Source organism: Schistocerca piceifrons, chromosome 9 (assembly GCF_021461385.2).
Source record: "Schistocerca piceifrons isolate TAMUIC-IGC-003096 chromosome 9, iqSchPice1.1, whole genome shotgun sequence".
NCBI lineage: Eukaryota > Metazoa > Arthropoda > Insecta > Orthoptera > Acrididae > Schistocerca > Schistocerca piceifrons.
The window spans coordinates 62,908,526-62,931,790 of NC_060146.1; the positions used below are offsets into that span (position 1 = coordinate 62,908,526).

At 44.9% G+C, this 23,265-nt stretch overlaps 1 protein-coding gene across 1 annotated transcript in view; it reads left to right on the plus strand.

Moving 5' to 3' along the window:
- The window catches only part of LOC124716990 (actin-histidine N-methyltransferase), a 413,484-nt gene that overhangs the window by 338,470 nt on the left and 51,749 nt on the right, over positions 1-23,265 (plus strand). The window contains exon 8 of the mRNA XM_047243613.1: positions 20,590-20,704. Coding sequence (XP_047099569.1) covers positions 20,590-20,704 — 115 coding nt within the window. The remainder of the gene's footprint in view (positions 1-20,589; positions 20,705-23,265) is intronic.

Here is a 23,265-nt window from a genome sequence, read left to right on the forward strand (position 1 = left end):
TGTGCAGTGTCGTCAGTACGTTGGGAGTGTCAGTCGAGCTCAGAGCAGTGTACTGTGTGGTTCTGAGTGCGTTATGTCGGAGCTACGTGTTGGAGCTCGTGTGGTGGTTACTGCAATTATCAAGATGATCGATCTGTTTCGTGTTTCAAGAGGCGTCCTAGGGAAGACTTATAGTGCATACAGAAAAAGTTTCTAGCATTGGTAGACTTAGAGAAAGCTTTTGACGATGTTGACTGGAATACTCTCTTTCAAATTCTAAAGGTGGCAGGGATAAATTACAGGGAGCGAAAGGCTATTTACAATTTGTACAGAAACCAGATGGCAGTTATAAGAGTCGAGGGACATGAAAGGGAAGCAGTGGTTGGGAAGGGAGTGAGACAGGGTTGTAGCCTATCCCCGGTGTTATTCAATCAGTATATTGAGCAAGCAGTAAAGGAAACAAAAGAAAAATTCGGGGTAGGAATTAAAATCCATGGAGAAGAAATAAAAACTTTGAGGTTCGCCGATGACATTGTAATTCTGTCAGAAACAGCAAAGGACTTGGAAGAGCAGTTGAATGGAATGGACAGTGTCTTGAAAAGAGAGTATAAGATGAACATCAACAAAAGCAAAATGAGGGTAATGGAATATAGTCGAATGAAGTCGGGTGATGCTGAGGGAATTAGATTAGGAAATGAGACACTTAAAGTAGTAAAGGAGTTTTGCTATTTGGGGAGCAAAATAACTGATGATGGTCGAAGTAGAGAGGATATAAAATGTAGACTGGCAATGGCAAGGAAAGCGTTTCTGAAGAAGAAAAATTTGTTAACATCGAGTATAGATGTAAGTGTGAGGAAGTCGTTTCTGAAAGTATTTGTATGGAGTGTAGGCATGTATGGAAGTGAAACATGGACGATAAATAGTTTGGACAAGAAGAGAATAGAAGCTTTCGAAATGTGGTGCTACAGAAGAATGCTGAAGATTAGATGGGTAGATCACATAACTAATGAGGAGGTATTGAATAGAAATGGGGAGAAGAGAAATTTGTGGCACAAGTCGACTAGAAGAAGGGATCGGTTGGTAGGACATGTTCTAAGGCATCAAGGGATCACAAATTTAGTATCGGTGGGCAGCGTGGAGGGTAAAAATCGTAGAGGGAGACCAAGAGATGAATACACTAAGCAGATTCAGAGGTATGTAGGCTGCAGTAGGTACTGGGAGATGAAGCAGCTTGCACAGGATAGAGTAGAATGGAGAGCTGCATCAAACCAGTCTCAGGAGTGAAGACCACAACAACAACAGAAAAAGTGGAAAACATCGTCCGCTAAGTGACGACGAGGACAATTGTGCGAGTTTGACATATGGTCACTGAAGAGGGTCGTGACGGAAAATAAGGGGACGACAGCTGCAAAAGTCACTGACGAATTAAATGCCACACTCGCGAACCTTGTCAACACGAAAACAACATAATCAGGGAATTGCAGTGCGAGCTGGAATTCGAATAGCACCTATCAGTGATGCAAACCCCCGTCCCAGATAAACGTGGTCTTGTAGCCATAAGACATGCACTTTGGAGCAGTGGAAGAAAGTCATTTAGTCTGATGCATCGTGTTGCTTACTGTTTCCAACTCACGGCTGTGTTTACGCCCCAAGAGCGAAGGAAGGCGGAGTTGCGGTGATGGTTTGGTCAAAAAATGGCTCTGAGCACTATGGGACTCAACTTCTGAGGTCATCAGTCCCCTAGAACTTAGAATTACTTAAACCTAACTAACCTAAGGCCATCACACACATCCATGCCCGAGGCAGGATTCGAACCTGCGACCGTAGCGGTCGCGCAGCTCCAAACTGTAGCGCCTAGAACCGCTCGGCCACTCCAGCCGGCAATGGTTTGGTCAGCCATATCGTGGTATTTCATGGGCCCCATGTTTAGCCTCTAAGGTCGCGTTACTCGAAAGCACTATGTGACTATTTTCCCTCTCGTTGTTTGTTCCCCAGTGGTGCCACTGTGTCTCAAGGCGACGATGCTCCTGTTCACCCAGCTCGCATCGTGCAGGAGTGCTTTTCTGGGCACGAGGGATGAATTGTCGCATCTCCGATGGTCACCACTGCCCCAGATCTCAATGTTACCAGCCGTTGTGGCCTACTTTGAGACAACTTTGCGTGCTCTCTGTCCACCTCCATCGTCGTTACCTGAATTTGCACGATCTAGTAGCAAGTACGGTATTCCCCTTAAATGCCATACAGGACCTGTTTTTATCCATCTGAGACGACTAGAAGCTGTTTTGAATGCCACCGGTTTTCGTAGCTTGCATTAGGCGTGGTAATGTGTTGTATTTGTTGTGTTCCATAGTTTTTCCGCCCTCTTTATAATCGTACGTTGAAGTTTAACACAATGAGCAATTATTGCGGTGGGCGTACGTTTGACGAAATAACGTAAACATCCACTCAATGCAGAGAATTTCAGAATATTTCAGAATAAAAACAGTCGTGGTTGCGAAATTATTTAATACAAATCCTTTTGGGGCATCAACAGATTGTGTAAAAGTAGCTGCACAATTAACCTGTCCACCAAATAAAATGGACGCAACTGTAACTGGGTATGTAATCCATCCGTCATAAAAACATACACACTATGTGATCAAAAGTATGCGGACACCTGGCTGAAAGTGACTTACAATTTCGTGGATGCCTCCATCGGTAATGCTGGAATCCAGTATGGTGTTGGCCCACCCTTAGCCTTGATGACAGCTTCCACTCTCGCAGGCATACTTTCAGTCAGGTGCTTGAAGGTTTCTTGGGGAATGGCAGCCGATTCTTCAAGGAGTGCTGCACTGAGGAGAGGTATCGATGTCGGTCGGTGAGGCCTGGCACGAAGTCGGCGTTCGAAAACATCCCAAAGGTGTTCTTTAGGATTCAGGTCAGGACTCTGTGCAGTCCAGGACTCTGTGCAGGCCAGTCGATTACAGGGATGTTACTGTCGTGTAAGCACTCTGCCACAGGCTGTGCATTATGAACAGGTGCCCGATCGTGTTGAAAGATGCAGTCGCCGTCCCCGAATTGCTCTTCAACAGTGCGAAGCAATAAGGTGCTTAAAACACCATTGTAGGCCTGTGCTGTGATCGTGCGACGCAAAACAAGGGGTGCAAGCACCTTCCATGGAAACACGAACACACCATAACGCCACCGCTTCCGAATTTCACTGTTGAGAATACACACGCTCGCAGATGGCGTTCACTGGCCATCGGATCGCCACGTTGTGTACTGCGATTCGTCACTCCACACAACGTTTTTCCATTGTTCAGTGATCCAATGTTTAGCCTCCTTACACCAAGCGAGGCGTCGTTTGGCGTTTACCAGTGTGATGTGTGGCTTATGAGCAGCCGCTCGATCATGAAATCGAAGTTTTATCACCTCCCGCCTGTCATAGTATTTGCTGTGGATCCTGATGCAGTTTGGAATTCCTGTGTGATGGTCTGGATAGGTGCCTGCCTATTACACATTACGGTCCTCGTCAACTGTCTGTGGTCTCTTGTCAGTCAGCAGACGACCTCGGCCTGTACGCCTTTGTAGTGTCCGGATACTTCTGATCACATACTGTATGTCTTGAGGCAGCAAATTACCCACACTGTATTCATCCAATACTGGAGAATGAGAGCACTTAGTGAATTACAAAAAACTGTGCCGACAATTTCAAATATTTTGGAAACTTCTTCTCGTTGCCACTCTCCACAAAATAATGAAGCTGACCGCAGAGTGGCACAACTTAGTACAGTGAGCGCCGGTAACTTGCTCCCCCCGGACTCCGTTTATTTGAAGACTCGGAACTCCCAGGCATAACACAGAAAATCTAATTTTCATGTATCACGACCATCACTCAAGTCATATATCCTGAACTGTATTTCGAAGCCAGCCGGAGTGGCCCAGCGGTTCTGGGCGCTACAGTCTGGAACTGCGCGACCGCTACGGTCGCGGGTTCGAATCCTGCTTCGGGCATCGATGTGTGTGATGTCCTTAGGTTTAAGTAGTTCTAAGTTCTAGGGGACTGATGACCTCAGAAGTTAAGTCCCATAGTGCTCAGAGCCATTGAACCATTTGTATTTCGAACAGTGATAAAATTCTGGAGATATATTCAGTGATACATGTGGATACTGTGTGCAAAATGTGTTATGAATAGGGTTAATAGTGAAAAGTAATAAAGTAAGTCAAGTTTGGTGGTGCTGAAATACAGGGTGATTCAAAAAGAATACCACAACTTTAGGAATTTAAAACTCTGCAACGACAAAAGGCAGAGCTAAGCACTATCTGTCGGCGAATTAAGGGAGCTATAAAGTTTCATTTAGTTGTACATTTGTTCGCCATTTCAGCCAATAAAGTTTTTGGTCACTTTTTCTTCGAAGGTGCTACTGTAACTGGACTACAGTATCTGGAGATGTTAGAGAATTGGCTGTTCCCTCAGCTCGAACAAGAAGCACAACAATTCATATTTCAGCAGGATGGAGCCCCACCACATTGGCACTTATCTGTCCGTAACTACCTGTACGTCAACTACCCGAGGCGATGGATCGGCCGCCAGGCAGCCCGTGACAGAGCACTTCATCACTGGCCTCCAAGAAGCCCTGATCTTACCCCCTGCGATTTTTTCTTATGGGGGTATGTTAAGGATATGGTGTTTCGGCCACCTCTCCCAGCCACCATTGATGATTTGAAACGAGAAATAACAGCAGCTATCCAAACTGTTACGCCTGATATGCTACAGAGAGTGTGGAACGAGTTGGAGTATCGGGTTGATATTGCTCGTGTGTCTGGCGGGGGCCATATTGAACATCTCTGAACTTGTTTTTGAGTGAAAAAAAAACCTTTTTAAATACTCTTTGTAATGATGTATAACAGAAGGTTATATTATGTTTCTTTCATTAAAGACACATTTTTAAAGTTGTGGTATTCTTTTTGAATCACCCTGTATTACTGCACGAACAGCGCAAGAGTAGTACGCGCCAAACTTTTTTTCCTTTCGTTATTTTGTGAAAGGGTGGGGGGGGGGGAGGGGTTCAGCGAGAAAAGGTGTCGAGAAAGTTTGAAGTTATCTGCAATATTTATTGCAACTCGCTAAATATCCTCATTCTGAAATACTGGATGAATATATCACTGAGTAATCTGCGCGTCGTGGGCTGCGCTGCCTCAATAGACATGCACACTTTCTAACGTTAAAAATTGTCGAAGTGTGCTAAACCAGTAACTTAGGATTATATGGGTAATGGGTAGATTATGATACAATGTTAAATTTTTAAATTCGCTCAATAACTACATGAAGTACTGAAAATCAAATTTTTGTTGCCCCTGAAAGTCATTACAAACGAGACCTGGTAACTGTTTTAGCCGTATAGTAATGTAGATGTTATCCAATGCCTTTTGACATAGAATATAGTGATATCCTGTAATTTGTCGAACAAATTAAGTACACTCTCACTGAATGTGTAAACAGTACTATCAAAACAAGATTTCTAAACGGTCGACGAACATACTTCGTATTATGCCAGAAAACTGTACAGCGTACCTGCGCGAGACTGAATGGCGTTATTTTGACAAAGCTGCTGTGTTACACAGTCTGTGAAACAAATATGCGATTATCTTGGATCAATCAAAGATCTTAACCCAGTGCGTCTATCTCCTGGGATTCTATTATCGAAGACACCGTTGAGATCAGGAAGATCAACTTCTGTCAGGATGGCGACCATACCCTTAGTAGCGCATGGAAAATCGTGGTCGATGCTGAAAGGATACTCAGAAATAAGATGGGTTGTGTACCGTCTAACGGAGTCAACATCGCAGCTAATGTTACTCCATCAGTCACCGATGTAACATTTCATGGTATATGGAATTCCGTGACTTCGTGACGCCTCCATTAGACTGTTTACTGTTGACGATGAGGACAAATGAAGTCGTTGAAAGCTTGAGTATGCAAGCAAATCTGACGCGGCAGTAAAAGCGAGAAACGTTTAATTCATACCATCCTGAGTTTCTGAGGAATCGAATCTCCTGGATAGTATCACTGTTGAGAACTTAGCCTACTAAGTTGAAGGTCGGAGAGCTGTGAAGACTGGTTCGTCAGATTTCCTCAACCGTCTTTCTCGTAATAGGAATTCTGTCCATCCTCCTTTTACAAGCGCGAGTTGAGGCCACCACGTGTACAGAAGTTGTCACCAGCGTCGGCCCACAAAGCATATCTGCATGTTTACGGCAATGTAGTCAGACAGCCTTATCGGTTGACCACGGCCTGTAGTTAGCACGTTTACTTACTTCAGTTATCCACGAATGCCATAATTTGAGCTATCCCGCGGCAGGAGATAGCTCGCCTTTTGAGAATCCCAAACGACTGTAAGAGAGTGTCTAGAACAATAGTTATCTGCGTGTTGTGTCGAATGTGCAGTCAAGAGCGTAATACTTCAGACGATATAGACCCCGATGTAATACAATACTGTCTAGAAGTCAAGGTTAAGCAAGCTATGAGAGCATATGCTGGACGCGACACACTGGTGGAAATGGAAAATGCTACACGATGAACACACTGGCCGAGCGCTACCGAACGTACTCTAGTATTTCCGTGCCCTTGGGTAGGTGGATTAAAATTTCACCTTGTTGCGAACATATTTTCAGCATTGAAAAAGTACTTTCGCACAGATGGAGAACGGCATGAACAAATGATCGCTGTTGAGTGTGCCTTGAGGTACATTGGTGGTGGTGGTGGCGGGGGGGCACGTTTATTTAAAAGATGCGCAAAATATACAATTTTGAAGAGCGGCAATCAGATTTTGTGTCTTGCTTTACACGAAATTAACTCATTTACTGTTAAGTTACTAAGTTACTTTGGATTATACAGGGCTATTACAAATGATTGAAGCGATTTCATAAATTCACTGTAGCTCCATTCATTGACATTTGATCACGACACACTACAGATACGTAGAAAAACTCATAAAGTTTTGTTCGGCTGAAGCCGCACTTCAGGTTTCTGTCGCCAGAGCGCTCGAGAGCGCAGTGAGACAAAATGGCGACAGGAGCCGAGAAAGCGTATGTCGTGCTTGAAATGCACTCACATCAGTCAGTCATAACAGTGCAACGACACTTCAGGACGAAGTTCAACAAAGATCCACCAACTGCTAACTCCATTCGGCGATGGTATGCGCAGTTTAAAGCTTCTGGATGCCTCTGTAAGGGGAAATCAACGGGTCGGCCAGCAGTGAGCGAAGAAACGGTTGAACGCGTGCGGGCATGTTTCACGCGTAGCCCGCCGAAGTCGACGAATAAAGCAAGCAGGGAGCTAAACGTACCAGATCCGACGGTTTGGAAAATCTTACGGAAAAGGCTAAAGGAGAAGCCTTACCGTTTACAATTCCTACAAGCCCTGACACCCGATGACGAAGTCAAACACTTTGAATTTTCGGCGCGGTTGCAACAGCTCATGGGAGAGGATGCGTTCAGTGCGACACTTGTTTTCAGTGATGAAGCAACATTTTTTCTTAATGGTGAAGTGAACAGACACAATGTGCGAAGCTGGGCGGTAGAGAATCCTCACGCATTCGTGCAGCAAATTCGCAATTCACCAAAAGTTAACTTGTTTTGTGCAATCTCACGGATTAAAGTTTACGGCCCCATTTTCTTCTGCGAAAAAAACGTTAAAGGACATGTATATCTGGACATGCTGGAAAATTGGCTCATGCCACAACTGGAAACCGACAGCGCCGACTTCATCGTTCAACAGGATGGTGCTCCACCGCACTTTCATCATGATGTTCGGCATTTCTTAAACAGGAGATTGGAAAACCTAAGGATCGGTCGTGGTGGAGATCATGATCAGCAATTCATGTCATGGCCTCCACGCTCTCCCGACTTAACCCCATGCGATTTATTTCTGTGGGATTATGTGAAAGATTCAGTGTTTAAACCTCCTCTGCCAAAAAACGTCCCAGAACTGCGAGCTCGCATCAACGATGCTTTCGAACTCATTGATGGGAACATGCTGCGCCGAGTGTGTGAGGAACTTGATTATCGGCTTGATGTCTGTCGAATCACTAAAGGGGCACATATCGAACATTTGTGAATGCCTAAAAAAACTTTTTGAGTTTTTGTATGTGTGTGCAAAGGATTGTGAAAATATCTCAAATAATAAAGTTATTGTAGAACTGTGAAATCGCTTCAATCATTTGTAATCACCCTGTATATATGTTACTTATTTTATGAAATTTAAAAATTTTATTTAAAAAAATGTATGTGCCTTTTTATCAGAAGCTATTCAAGAGACATACCGAATAGGACAATTTTAGTAATTATTTAATCATAATTCTGGTAAGTACAATATAAAATTCATGCAAAATTTCAAGCACTTTGTCCCATATGTCAGCTTACACTCAGAATTTCAAAATTTACTTTTGAGACATTTATTGGGTTTGTAGAAATAAGTACACAAAATTTTATAATTCTAGCCTTCATAGATTCTGAGAAAAAGACATTAAGCCTTAAAAACATAATTTTCTAGAAATGCAATTTAAAGTTCAACCTAACGTTTTCTCTTATGTCACCTATTTAGAAGGCCTCAGATTTATTTCCAGGGTCCTCTTTTTCTTCAAGGCTCCTCTTTTGGTTTCTTACTTTTGGTTTCTTGCTTTTTGTCTTCTTTCCTTCACCAGGTCTTCAACTGAGCTTTTAGCTGCAGAGAGGCGCCGTAAATTAATTTTTCTCAGGATGTCATAAGTGAAGTTTCCTATCTTGAAGTCCATTCTCTCTAATATCTTCATCGCGAAATTGAAATTCCGACAACGGCAGCAGATGAAAATGCGGTTTTAGGGCTTCGTTTCCGTATGTGTGAATTTAGGGACCCATTTGGATTCTGGGCTTTGCCATGTAAGCACTTTTTTAAAACTTCAGGATCGGCCAGAAACTTGCGAGTGTGCTTGTCAGCATCCAGAACATAATTTGGAAGTGGGTGTAATTCACTTAATCTTTTCTCGCCGAGCTAGTATAGAATTGTTGCTTCAAACATTGGGTGTGGCGGGAACGTCGCGTTACACATTTAATTATTTTTCAGGCACATCGGCTGCGTTTTCATCATTGAAACTTTGGGAACTTATCATCCAAGAGTTCAACTAATAAATCAAAGATAACTTTGAAAATTGACATTTTGTGTCAGTTTTACTAACGTCCCAACGTTACAGGATCTTCCGAGGGGAAGATCGCAACACAGCATGCACAGAGGAAGTGCACATTCATGCTGTCGACGTCTTTCATAGAAAAGTCGTAACACTGGCGTGAAGACTATCTTAGCATCATATCGGCAGATCGCAGGCAGTTGGCTGTAGTGTAATGAACGCAGGACGGGTGTTGTTGAGATGGACTCAAGCCAACAGTGTGGCAACAACAGTGGGCACGGGTCCTTCCAGGGGGAATACACAACAGGAGATGGTGGGGTTGTTGCAATGGCTCTGCCGAGTAGACTGATGACAACAGCTAAAACACTGGCATACTCGTATGTTAGAGGCAGAGCGGCACCACAGTCAGAGACATGTATGGTGTGGAGCCAAATTCAACTGTGACAATGAGTGCCATTCAGTGACGCTCAGCGACGAGTGTCGCTTATGTTTGTCGTTGTCCATAGACGAAGTGGCGAATGACCACAAGAATCAGCCATTCTCGAGACCCAAGTCTTGCAACCTCTGGAAACGCGGCTGTTGGATACGAGAACAGGAATGTTGTGGTAGTTGTTGAATGGAGCTGTACCCTTCCCAGTATCAGTCGCCCGTAATATTATTACACCCAGAAGTGAGTGTTTCGGTCGGTTTATCGAGAGTCATAGCGAGAGCGTGGTTGCAGAGGAAGGGAGAGGGAAGGAGGGAGCGGGGGAAGGACGGTAGAAATACAGTTACTCAATGGAAACTCCACTAACCTTGGGGATGAAGTGGATGGTCCGTCGCACAACGGGTAGGCGCGTTGTTCATCTGCTGTATCTGTTATCCTTTCATTCGCCTGTCGCCATGGGCACAATATATATAAATGACCTAGTAGATAGTGTCGGAAGTTCCATGCGGCTTTTCGCGGATGATGCTGTAGTATACAGAGAAGTTGCAGCATTAGCAAGGTGCAGCGAAATGCAGGAAGATCTGCAGCGGATAGGCACTTGGTGCAGGGAGTGGCAACTGACCCTTAACATAGACAAATGTAATGTATCGCGAATACATAGAAAGAAGGATCTTTTATTGTATGATTATATGATAGCGGAACAAACACTGGTAGCAGTTACTTCTGTAAAATATCTGGGAGTATGCGTGCGGAACGATTTGAAGTGGAATGATCATATAAAATTAAATGTTGGTAAGGCGGGTGCTAGGTTGAGATTCATTGCGAGAGTCCTTAGAAAATGTAGTCCATCAACAAAGGAGGTGGCATACAAAACACTCGTTCGACCTGTACTTGAGTATTGCTCATCAATGTGGGATCCGTACCAGATCGGGTTGACGGAGGAGATAGAGAAGATCCAAAGAAGAGCGGCGCGTTTCGTCACAGGGTTATTTGGTAAGCGTGATAGCGTTACCGAGATGTTTAGGCAAATTCAAGTGGCAGACTCTGCAAGAGAGGCGCTGTGCATCGCGGTGTACCTTGCTGTCCAGGTTTCGAGAGGGTGCGTAAAATTAGAGAGATTCGAGCGCGCACGTAGGCTTTCCGGCAGTCGTTCTTCCCGCGAACCATACGCGACTGGAACAGGAAAGGGAGGTAATGACAGTGGCACGTAAAGTGCCCTCCGCCACACACCGTTGGGTGGCTTGCGGAGTATAAATGTAGATGTAGATGATGCCGATCATGGAATATTTAATCTCATGATACCAGTTATGAACATCAGCACAGAATTTAAGAAATACTGGACTGATGCTTCATGGTGTAACAACATCGGCCAGAGAATTTGTACTATATATCACGGCATTAGAAACCCATACCGAACCTAGAGTTCACACGTTATCACCTACCTGGAACAAAATAATCAATATGGCTATTGACATAGCTTCCAGAACATGTTTTACACAGAGCTGAAATTGCTCTCTCGACACACGATATCCTCAGCGCGCTGGATAGAGAAACTCGGTTTGATTCGGATTCTAGGCTTTCAAAAAATTTCTGATCAGTCTCATACCGGCGCCTTGTGAGGAAGGTAAGTTCTCACAGAATGTCTAAACCATCTTTGCGACCAATATCTTATCGCCCTTCCTTCCACATCTTCATGCTGATTGTACTGTGACCACTCCAGCCATCCAAGTTCACAGCAACCATCCCGTGAGTGGTCCGCAACGATAGTTCCTGGTTGACGAACACGCGGGACCTCGACTGATCGGTTAAATCACCCATTCTAAACCCACAGTAAATGTTTGGAACTGTTGGAACGCAGCAGTCAACAACGCAGAAATTTGGTAACTGTAAGGGATGTCTTCATCAATGAGTGGCTGTAGCTTGTTATGGCACACCTGAAAAAAACTTGTGGACATTCTTGCTCGTGACACCGAGGCCATCAACAACGCTGGAGGCGTGATGACGTGACTACAGTTGCTACGAATGGCTCGTACCGCTGTCGACGATAGCGCTCTCCGCCATATTTTGCGGTTTCGCCCGTAGTCCGGAGAGAAGAAAACACTTTCGGCTCTTCGGCACTTTCTCCCAGCGTGGCCTACAAACCCGTAACACACCGACGGATGCTGCACGTCGCTGCTCCGTTTCGGACCGTTTCTGACGTTTGCAAGGTCGTAGTGAAGTCATTGTTTGTTTTTCTTCCTCCTTTCATGGAGCAGCGAACGAGACGTCGCAGTGATAAAACACTAGACTCTTGTCACGTCTCCGCCGAAATCTTGATATATTTGTAACAGTTCTAACTGTTACGTAGTGGTCCCATCCATCACAGCTAGGGAAAACATACCGAGTTTCACTGAACTCAAGACTGTTATACAGTTAGATGGAAACACTAAATCAACATTGCCCCTATTCGCACATGCGATGTAATAAATCACGGCTGCATTAGAATCTGCTTGGAATCGTACTTTACTGGCATCTGATTAATTAGCTTGATATTCCCACATCCACGTATTGTATCTCCTACCCTATCCTACCATTCTACATACTACTTCGTGTCACGAATGCTATATAAATCGATGGTTTGCCTCTATGTTGGTTCACGTTTAAATTTAACATTCTTAAATCTTCCCTCATACCTTACGCTTATCTCCTGACTGCTAAATAACATATTGACTTAGTGTGTTTTCAACCAGTCTCCTCCCAACAAAATCTGTTCTCGTAGATCTGGTACCATGTACATATACTGCGGAGACTCCATACCCTTTAAGGAAAATTTCACTCTAGGCACTTCTTTCACCTTTTTGCTTATGTTTCTCCAGTAATCCTTGAAACTATTTCCTTAATTAACTAAGGCATTGCCTCCTTCCTGTCATTTACTCAGATCCACCAAGTTTTGTCTGTCAGACATATACACTACTGGCCATTAGAATTGCTACACCACGAAGATGACGTGCTACAGACGCGAAATTTAACCGACAGGAAGAAGATTCTGTGATATGCAAATGATTAGCTTTTCAGAGCATGAGGAAAGCTTCCAACCGATTTCTCATACACAAACAGCAGTTGACCGGCGTTGTCTGGTGAAACGTTGTAGTGATGCCTCGTGTAAGGAGGAGAAATGCGTACCATCACGTTTCCGACTTTGATAAAGGTCGGGTTGTAGCCTATCGTGATTGCGGTTTATCGTATCGCGACATTGCTGCTCGAGTTGGTCGAGATCCAATGCCTGTTACCAGAATATGGAATCGGTGGGTTCAGGAGGGTAATACGGAACGTCATGCTGGATCCCAACGGTCTCGTATCACTAGCAGTCGAGATGACAGGCATCTTATCCGCATGGCTATAATGGATCGTGCAGCCACGTTTCGATCCCTGAGTCAACAGATGGGGACGTTTGCAAGACAACAACGAACAGTTCGACAACGTTAGCAGCAGCATGGACTATCAGCTCGGAGACCATGGCTGCGGTTACCTTTGACGCTGCATTACAGACAGCAGCGCCTGCGATGGTGTACTCAACGACGAACCTGGGTGGAGGAATGGCAAAACGTCATTGTTTCGAATGAATTCAGGTACTGGTTACAGCATCATGATGGTCGCATCCGTGTTTGACGACATCGCGGTGAATACACGTTGGAAGCGTGTATTCGTCATCGCCGTACTGGCGCATCATCCGGCGTGATGGTATGGGGTGCCATTGGTTACACATCTGTCACCTCTTGTTCGCATTGACGTCACTTTGAACAGTGAACGTTACATTTCAGATGTGTTACAACCCATGGCTCTACTCTTCATTCGATCCTTGCGGAACCCTACATTTCAGCAGGATAATGCACGACCGCATGTTGCCGGTCCTGCACGGGCCTTTCTGGATACAGAAAATGTTCGACTGCTGCTTTGGTCAGCACATTCTCCAGATCTCTCACCAATTGAAAACGTCTGGTCAACGGTGGCCGAGCAACTGGCTCGTCACAATACGCCAGTCACTACTCTTTATGAGCTGTGGTATCGTGTGGAAGCCGCATGGGCAGCTGTACCTGTACACGCCATCCAAGCTCTGTCTGACTTAATGCCCAGGCGTATCAAGGTCGTTATTACGGCCAGAGGTGGTTGTTCTGGGTACTGATTGCTCAGGATCTATGCACCCAAATTGCGTGAAAATATCACATGTCAGTTCTAGTATAATATATATGTCCAATGAATACCCGCTTATGATCTGCATTTTTTCTTGGTGTAGCAATTTTAATGGCCAGTAGTGTAGTTTAGTTGTAACGGAATCTTCGCTACTAGAGAGGGCCCCCGTGAAGAACGAGTGACCGTAGGAAACATTTGTAAGGACAAGCGGACGGGAAATGACAAATAAATCTTTGAAAGAAACAGATTATAATTTCCTTGTGAGAGAGTAACGTTTGTTACAGCGCGCCATGTTTACGTTCCAGGTTACAAACTTAGCTCGATGTGACGACCATCTGCATCCACAAAACCTGGATCCGCACTAGAGATCGCTCTGCTGTTGCCAGAAACATGTCAGGTGCAATGTTGGCCACCTGCCACGCCATGCCCCTCTTCAACCTTCCTGAATGAGATTCTCGCTCTGCAGCGGAGTGTGCGCTGATACGAAACTCTCTGGCAGCTGTGGGGACGGGGCGTGAGTCGTGCTTGGGTAGCTCAGATGGTAGAGCACTTGCCCGCGAAAGGCAAAGGTCCCGAGTTCGAGTCTCGGTCCGGCACACAGTCTTAATCTGCCAGGATGTTTCAACCTTCCTACTACGCCTAGCATTGTCAACCATGGGCAACAGTAAAGTCTTCAGTAATTTGAGGCGCGATGTTCTGAGTCATGTCCTTCAAACGCGTTGCGGATTTAATGCGTCGATATTCGTGAAAACAGCTGCACTACTGCTAAAACAGGTTTATGAATAAAGCTCTGCTCACAATTCCCATATCCCTTTTGACCAGAAGAAAAAGAAAAAAACCAACTCTGAGCACTCTGGGACTTAACATCTGAGGTCATCAGTCCCCTGGAATTAGATCTACTTAAACCTAACTAACCTATGGACATCACACACATCCATACCCGAGGTAGGATTCGAACCTGCGACCGTGACGGTCTCGCGGTTCCAGACTGTAGCGCCTAGAACCGCTCGGCCACTCCGGCCACGACTGACTGCAGCTGTGATCCACACTGATACTTGTGTTTACACATTACATCGCCTTACCAGTACTGGCGCCTGACCAGAAGCCACGACACTAATACTACAGAGCAGATTCTGCAGCGCACAGTCTGAACATCGTTCCTGTAGGGTTTGGTACCCGTACGGTAAATGTTTTTCCGTCCATACGGTCTCACGTGGTGAATGTTTAATTATAACCACCCTGAACATCACATCCTGAGTCAACTTACACATGCAATGTTAAGCTCTCACCGCCGTTTTTGGTTCGGCGCAGTTCTAAAAAAGTCGAAAAATAATCACCTGTGAAGATTAGAATGTCTTCGAGCACTTTTGAGTACAAAAAAAAAAGTTTATGCTCTCCCTGATTAACGTGTTCGTCTGTATCTGAGTGATTGCGAACATGGACATCAATAGTGCTCTTCAGTCTCTCGAAATAAAAAAGAGCGGGAGAGGAATTTCGCGTTACGCAAGACACCTTTGTAGTTTTGTTTTGTTTTCACAGAGACATGTTTCAGTACTACTTGTGATATCTTCAGTGGATCTGTTTATTTTCCTTCTACATAATTTTTACATGTTACCCTTTGAAGAAACTTTTGGAATGAAATATTTACATTTGTAAACTGAGCGATTATTGTCAAATGTTTTTACATTGGTCAGCGTACAGTATAGAGCTGAGAGATGTATCACTGCGTTGCGGCATTCTGTGTAGTTTATTTACGGTATGTCTAGTTTCTAGTTTTATAGTACATTTGGAAATACAATGGATATTTGCATTTGTTACATATCGCACATGGAACTATCGGGTATTTATGCTAGTAGCTTTAGGTCTACTAAGCAATCTGTAGCTTGTCGTCTGCAAAGAACAAAACCTTTTTTCATTCTTGTGTTTATTACGCTTTTCCGACCGAAAATCACTGTTTATCGTGTGTGTCACTTACAGTTTTTCGATGCTGCCCTCTTTTTACCATTTTTGTCGAGATAACACGCTTGTTTCTTTCGTTTTTGACGTTACACATTTTGTTGCCTAGCAGAGAGTTCTCGCCGCCATTATTTATTGTTGTAACAGTATGGTGTTCATTTGTTTCGTGGCGTGTTTGTGTGGGGTGTGGCGCGCGGATTTGCAGCGCTGTTGACGTTTGTGATGTTTGGTTCGCCCGCGCGCACTCAGTCCAACAGCTCCATGTGAGGTATGTAAACAAATGCGTACATGACCTGTATTTCCAAATGTACTGTAAAACTAGAAACGTTAGACATATCGTAAATAAACAACACAGACTGCCTCAACTCAGTGATACATGTACCAACTCTGTACTGTATGCTAACAGACGTAAAAACTTTTGACAGTAATCGCGCATTTTACAAATGTAAATATTTTGTGCCAAAAGTTTGCAAAAGCTGACACTTAACAAATTTGCAGAACAAAATAAACAAACCCACTGAGGATAGCACAAAAAGCGCTGAAACGTGTCTGGGCGAAAACAAAACCACAACGGTGTCTTGAGTAAGGCGAAATTCCTCTCCAGTGCCCTTAGCAAGCATGTATACAGGGTGTTACAAAAAGGTATGGCCAAACTTTCAGGAAACATTCCTCACACACAAATAAAGAAAAGATGTTATGTGGACATGTGTCCGGAAACGCTTAATTTCCACGTTAGAGCTCATTTTATTACTTCTCTTCAAATCACATTAATCATGGAATGGAAACACACAGCAACAGAACGTACTAGCGTGACTTCAAACACTCTGTTACAGGAAATGTTCAAAATGTCCTCCGTTAGCGAGGATACATGCATCCACCCACCGTCGCATGGAATCCCTGATGCGCTGATGCAGCCCTGGAGAATGGCGTATTGTATCACAGCCGTCCACAATACGAGCACGAAGAGTCTCTACATTTGGTACCGGGGTTGCGTAGACAAGAGCTTTCAAATGCCCCCATAAATGAAAGTCAAGAGGGTTGAGGTCAGGAGAGCGTGGAGGCCAAGGAATTGGTCCGCCTCTACCAATCCATCGGTTACCGAATCTGTTGTTGACAAGCGTACCAACACTTCGACTGAAATGTGCAGGAGCTCCATCGTGCATGAACCACATGTTGTGTCGTACGTGTAAAGGCAGATGTTCTAGCAGCACAGTTAGAGTATCCCGTATGAAATCATGATAACGTACTCGATTGACCGTAGGTGGAAGAACATGGGGCTCGAAAATCTGTGTTGATGACGTGATTGCACAGTTGCGTGCGGATTCTTGTCAGCCCACACATGTTGATTGTGAAAATTTACAATTTGATCACGTTGGAATGAAGCCTCATCTGTAATGAGAACACTTGCACTGAAATGAGGATTGACACATTGTTGCATGAACCAATCGCAGAAGTGTACCCGTGGAGGCCAATCAACTGTTGATAGTGCCTGCACACGCTGTACATGGTACGGAAACAACTGGTTCACCCGTAGCACTCTCCATACAATGAGGTGGTCAACGTTACCTTGCACAGCAGCAACTTCTCTGACGCTGACATTAGGGTTACCGTCAACCGCACGAAGAATTGCCTCGTCCATTGCAGGTCTTCCGCAGTCGCGAGTCATAGGCTGGAATGTTCAGTGCTCCCTAAGACGCCGATCAATTGCTTCGAACGTCTTCCTGTCGGGACACCTTCGTTCTGGAAATCTGTCTCGATATAAACGTACCGCGCCACGGTGTGTGAGGAATATTTCCTGAAAGTTTGGCCATACCTTTTTGTAACACCTTGTATAAGCACTCTGTCTTCAGGCCACAAGTGGCCCATCGGGACCATCCGACCGCCGTGTCATCCTCAGATGAGGATGCAGATAGGAGGAGCGTGTGGTCAGCACACCGCTCTCCCGGTCGTTATGATGGTTTTCTTTGACCGGAGCCGCTACTATTCGGTCGAATAGCTCCTCAATTGGCATCACGAGGCTGAGTGCACCCCGAAAAATGGCAACAGCGCATGGCATGTGCCGGTCACGCCCGACAGCGCTTAACTTCGGTGATCTCACGGGAACCGGTGTACCCACTGCGGCAAGGCCGTTGCCAACACCCTGTATAAGCAGAACTCTAACACTCGCAAAGTGATTGATAAAATTTCAAAAGGTTAAAATGGCTTTGAGCACTATGGGACTTAACATCTATGGTCATCAGTCCCCTAGAACTTAGAACTACTTAAACCTAACTAACCTAAGGACATCACACACATCCATGTCCGAGGCAGGATTCGAACCTGTGACGGTAGCAGCAGCGCGATTCCAGACTGAAGCGCCTAGAACCGCTCAGTCACAACGGCCGGCTTAATAAAAGTGTATTTTGTTTTATTTTTGGTGTTTCGCATTTTGTACCAAATTTCAATTTATTTTGGACGCACTTTCACGCCAATAGGAATTAAAAAGAAGACTATGTTTTATAAAAATTATGATTCATTAGTTTTAAGTCAAATTTTCATTTGTTAATAAATACGGATTTTTAAAAAGTAAAAGAAAAAAAAAAACACTTCTAGCGAGATTCAATCTAGCAACTTGACGATTACAATCTTATTGCACCGCACATTCACCTCGTGGCGAATACGTTGTTAAGCCAAAACTGTTTAGTACTTGCATGTTTCTCCTTAAGGGAAATTTGCAACTGCCGAAGGTATTAATTAGTCTTTTCGTCCATCTCTTAAAAGGAGACCTTCAATGTTTTACTAGCTTTTACTGTGTATCATTATGTATAGATTTGTTCGTATATTAGGTTTTATATTAGACATTGTCACTGTAGCTGTAATGATGCAGCATATTATTGTGAGATAATAAGTCCACACAGTACATTATTCTTCGTTTATGTTTATATAATATGTAAACTTATAAAAGTCTCAGTTGCAAATAGTCACACTTGATAACTGGTTTCGATGTCATGTAGTGATCATCTCCAGATATAAAAATAAATTAAATAAAGCGTTAGTAAAGAAATGTACAATAAATATTTTACAAAAAACTGAACAGATGTGTATCTCTCGTGACGATGTGTCGTCTGTTGTCATAACGTTGTATAACAGTTCTGAATTTTGTAATAAATGAAGTTTTATATTTTGCAGTAACCCGAATTCACAAATTGAATCAAGTGTTCCGTCTACTACACTGTTAACACACAATAAGTAAAATTTCGTTAGTAGCTACTCTTCCTGATGTAGCAGTCTTAATGTCCAGTAATGATGTTTAAAACGCATAAAGCTTTGTAAATTCTACTGTTCTTGTGAAATGTATCAACATTGCAGAAAAGTGATTAAAAAAATAATTGCGAAACGTGGGGATACGGAACCTAGAGGCAAAAAGGATCGTGGATTATACATTGCGTAAGAGTGGAGGTAGCTTCCTGTGTAACACGAAAACTGCTGTAATGATTTCTTACGCTTATAGGTCAGCGTGAAAAGCGAAGTGGGGCTGCCTCTGATTACTTCCCGCTTTTAATGAATTTCGTTTAAACTGTTTAGATTGAGGCGGAATAATTAACGGGGGAATATTTATGTTGTGGCGTAATTTCTGTGTAAAGCAAAGTGAGCGCTTAGAGAACCAGATACCAAACTCACGATTTGGAGACGTTTCCCGTTCCTTGAATCACTTGGCTATCATCTGCCCTGGTCTGCCGATATCGCACGAGGACAGATTGACAACGATTTCGGAAACAACTGGATTCTCGTTTCGGCATTATCGCTACCAGCTATGTTGTCTTTTCTTCATTTATTTGTCGTAGTCGTCAGTGTAAAGGCTGGTTCGATGCAGTGTGCCACCCTAATTTGTTCTGTGCAAACCTATCCTTCTCTGCATAGCTACCGCAACCCAAGTGCATTCGAAACTGCTTACTGTACCCTAGAAATCTAAAGGGGGGAAAATGTTACTTTGTTACTAAACGATCGTAAATTTTACTAATCCATATTTTATGCAAAGGAAATTAAAACTTACGATTTACGCACCATTTACTTACAATTAAGAGGTCTCCAGTGGTATATGGGATACAAAAAAGTAAAAAAAGCCCCACTTTACACCGTGTACTGACATTACGAGATTGGCGAGAACCACGAATTGGTTCCAACTGCAATCGTAAATTTTACGAGGGTTTAGAGGATCCAGAGTTAAGCATGGTCCCCCTCTACAATCTTTAGCCCTTCCCTCCGCCACACACACACACACACACACACACACACACACACTCTTTTCAAGTCGACGATTCCTTGACGCCTCAGGGTAAGCCCTATCAACCGATCCCTTCGTATAATGAAATTGTCCCATATTCTTTTCTCCTTGGTTCGATTCAGTAACTCATTATTACTTATGCCATTTATACATCTAGTCTCCAGCATTCTTCTGTAGCACCACATCTCAGAAAGCTTCTGTTCTAGTCTTGTTTGAACTATGTATCGTCGACGTTTCATGTCCATACACGGCCCAGTCTACACGGATACCTTGTGAAAACACTTTCTATTTACTTGTGTTCGATGTTAGCAAATTTCTCTCTTCAGAAACGCTACTCTTGCCATTGACAGTCTACACGTTATATTCTCTGTATTTTGTATATTTTATTGTTATTATTAACCTCGTACACACCTGTGACAGGTTAAAAACATGGATGATAGATAGTTCAGGGAATGGGGGAACAGTAACAAATAGTGAACACCCCCCTTTCCCTGAACCGAATCATGGTTTCGCGCCTGCTGCAGCAAGTACAAGGTGTTGGATGGCGAAGGTTGCTTGGATTGAATCGGATTTTCGACTTTAGCGGTAGGCAGCAGTCCACTGAGGTCCTGCGGAAGTGTAAATGTGGGCGTCGTTTCTTTGTGTTACAGCTGGGCCGTGTCCACAGTGATGACGCGCCAGAACTTTGTTCCTTCCGCAGACGGCGGTGCCATGCTGAATGCGCTCATCCCCGTCTGGGACATGGCCAACCACGACAACGGAGCGGTGAGTACTTGCGGAATTCTCTTATCGTTAACAGGGCAAACCATTTTGCCGCATGTCACACGTGACGGGAAAGAGGGGATCATCCACAGACAGATAATGTTTCAGGTATCACATCATCATGATTACCCATATGAGGTCCTTTGCTGGAAAAAGGCCTCTTCCTTACGTTTCCATCTTTCACGTTCTTCAGCGATAAGCATCCACATTGCTCCTGCTAATTGTAATGTCGTCTACTCATTTTCCTTTACGATGTGGTCTTTGTCCTACCATATTGTGAAAACGAGGCCAAAAACGAGCCAACCCCCCTCCCTCCCAGATCGCTGCCCTGGCCGTTGCCTACAGCGTCAGATTTTGCCCCTCAAAAATAAAAGTGGTCCCATGCAATGAGTGTAGGCAGCAGATGCATCGGCGCCCTTGACAATATGATACTGGAGGTAGTTTGGCATTACCTTCCTCAGGCCTGTTACGAAATGTCTGGTGTGTATGTGTGTCGTGTCGATGACTGTAATGATTGATTGTACGCTGTAGTGTCGGATTGTGTTGTTATGGATGATGGGAAGGGAGAGAGTGAAACCCAATACCGGCACACAGCTTACCACCAAGCGGACCGCCGAGCTTGACTTCGCCATCCGACGGACGCGTCGCAGCGAACAGTGTCACATGGCCTCACTTCATGATATATTGTGGAGAGATTGGTGATAAGGAAACTCAAAGCCGTCGGCACACGAGACGAGGCAGCTAACGTTGACGTGCACTCTGCAGCGGTAATCGTCGCCCTCTCCTCTCTCCCCCCCCCCCCCCCTCCCACCCCTGCAGATGCGGGGTTAGAATACGCCCGAGATATTCCTGCCTGACGTAAGAGGCGACTAAAAGGAGTCTCACACGTTGCGGCCTTTGTGATGGACCCCTGTAGGGTTTGACGTCCATTTTTAAAAATTTTCCCGAAGAGCGAACCAATTGGGGAAAGGCGCCTTACATAGTGCATAGTGTCCATCATGTGCTGAGACATCTCGCATCCTTCGTTGACACGGATCTGCACTTCCGCTCATTCTCCAGCGTTGGGCGAGGTCACCCTCCTGGATGAGTTTTCCTCCATCCTCTGTGCAGTATTGCTTTCTGCGCTGTCGATGGTAATGGACGTCTTAGATCGTTTGCGCCTGATATCCAGCACAGTAGCCAGTCCGTTGTGGTGGGGCCGCCATGTACCATGTTGGTTGTAGCCTCCTGACCACACAGAGATTGCTCTACTGATGCCTCTACCGTTAACTCCCCACGTATGTCAAGGAGCAGATGCCAGTCACCCTGGGGCATCAGGACTCCCGGCAATGGCCATCATGCCAGGTGGCGCCGTGGGGCAGGCCCCTGGTTGGAGTGTGTGGCATCAGGGCAGATGACACCCCATGAAGTGTAGTACGTCATCTTATGCTGGTGTTCAAACACCAGCAGTCTCTAAGCGGTCAAGATCTAACTTCAGTGCTAAGAAATACGACCCCAAATCCCCCCCCCCCCCCCCCCCCCAGCCACACCATGGGAGGAACGCCAAGCTAAGGACGGCAGTGAAGCTTATTCACCCCAGTACCTCGTATGAATCTTCCATGAAACCTCATTTTTTGTAGAGCATTTAGAAGACAAGCTTGGGGAGGTGGAGGGCTTGTCCAAAATGCGACCAGGTTCGGTCTTGATCGAAACTACATTCTCTGCCCAGTCACAGACACCACTCGCCTGTGATAAGCTGGGGGATGTTTCTGTTTCCATCACGCCCCATAAGAGCTTCAATATGGTCCAGGGTATCATATTTCACAGAGACGTTCTTTGCAGTCTGATTATGAGCTGCGCGCCAATTTAGAGAGGCGAGGTGTCTATTTCGTCTGGCGCGTCCATCAGTGTCCGAGGGATAATCGGGTTCACACCGGTGCCTTCATCTTGGCTTTCGAGGGTGACACATTACCTGAGAAGGTCAAGGTGATGGTCTACCGCCGTGACATAAAGCCATTTATCCCTCCCCTGATCCAATGCTTTAAGTGCTGGAAGTTCGGCCATATGTCTTCATGCTGTACTTCCTGCGTCAAATGTTGGGTTTATGGTCGTCCTTCACATCCCAATACTCCCTGTGCCCCACCTCCCAGTTGTGTCAACTGAGGAGAGCACCATTCGCCTTCCTAGCCAGATGCTGCCTGTGGCTGAAGCAACCACAGGTAGCTGGTCGTAGGGCTTCACGGTCCTCCTGTCCCTGCGACTGAATCAGTGAAGCCCTCCCAGCTTTACGAACCTAAGGAGCAGCTAGAGAAACCTAAAAAGAAAAAGACTCCCAAGAACCAAGGCACTGCGATGGCACCCACACCACCACTACCTACAAGCTCTGTGTCTGAGGATGAGTTGGAGATTCTGGCGTCCGCTGAGGACCTACTCTCGCTGGGCCCTGAGACACAATGGATGTTGATCGCACAGGTACTCATCTGGTGACAGCAGGTGAACCTGAGGCGTAGACTGCCTCATTGACTGTATCATGTCGTCCCAGTCTCACGATCACGCAATCCTTCAGTGGAATTGCGGCGATTTTT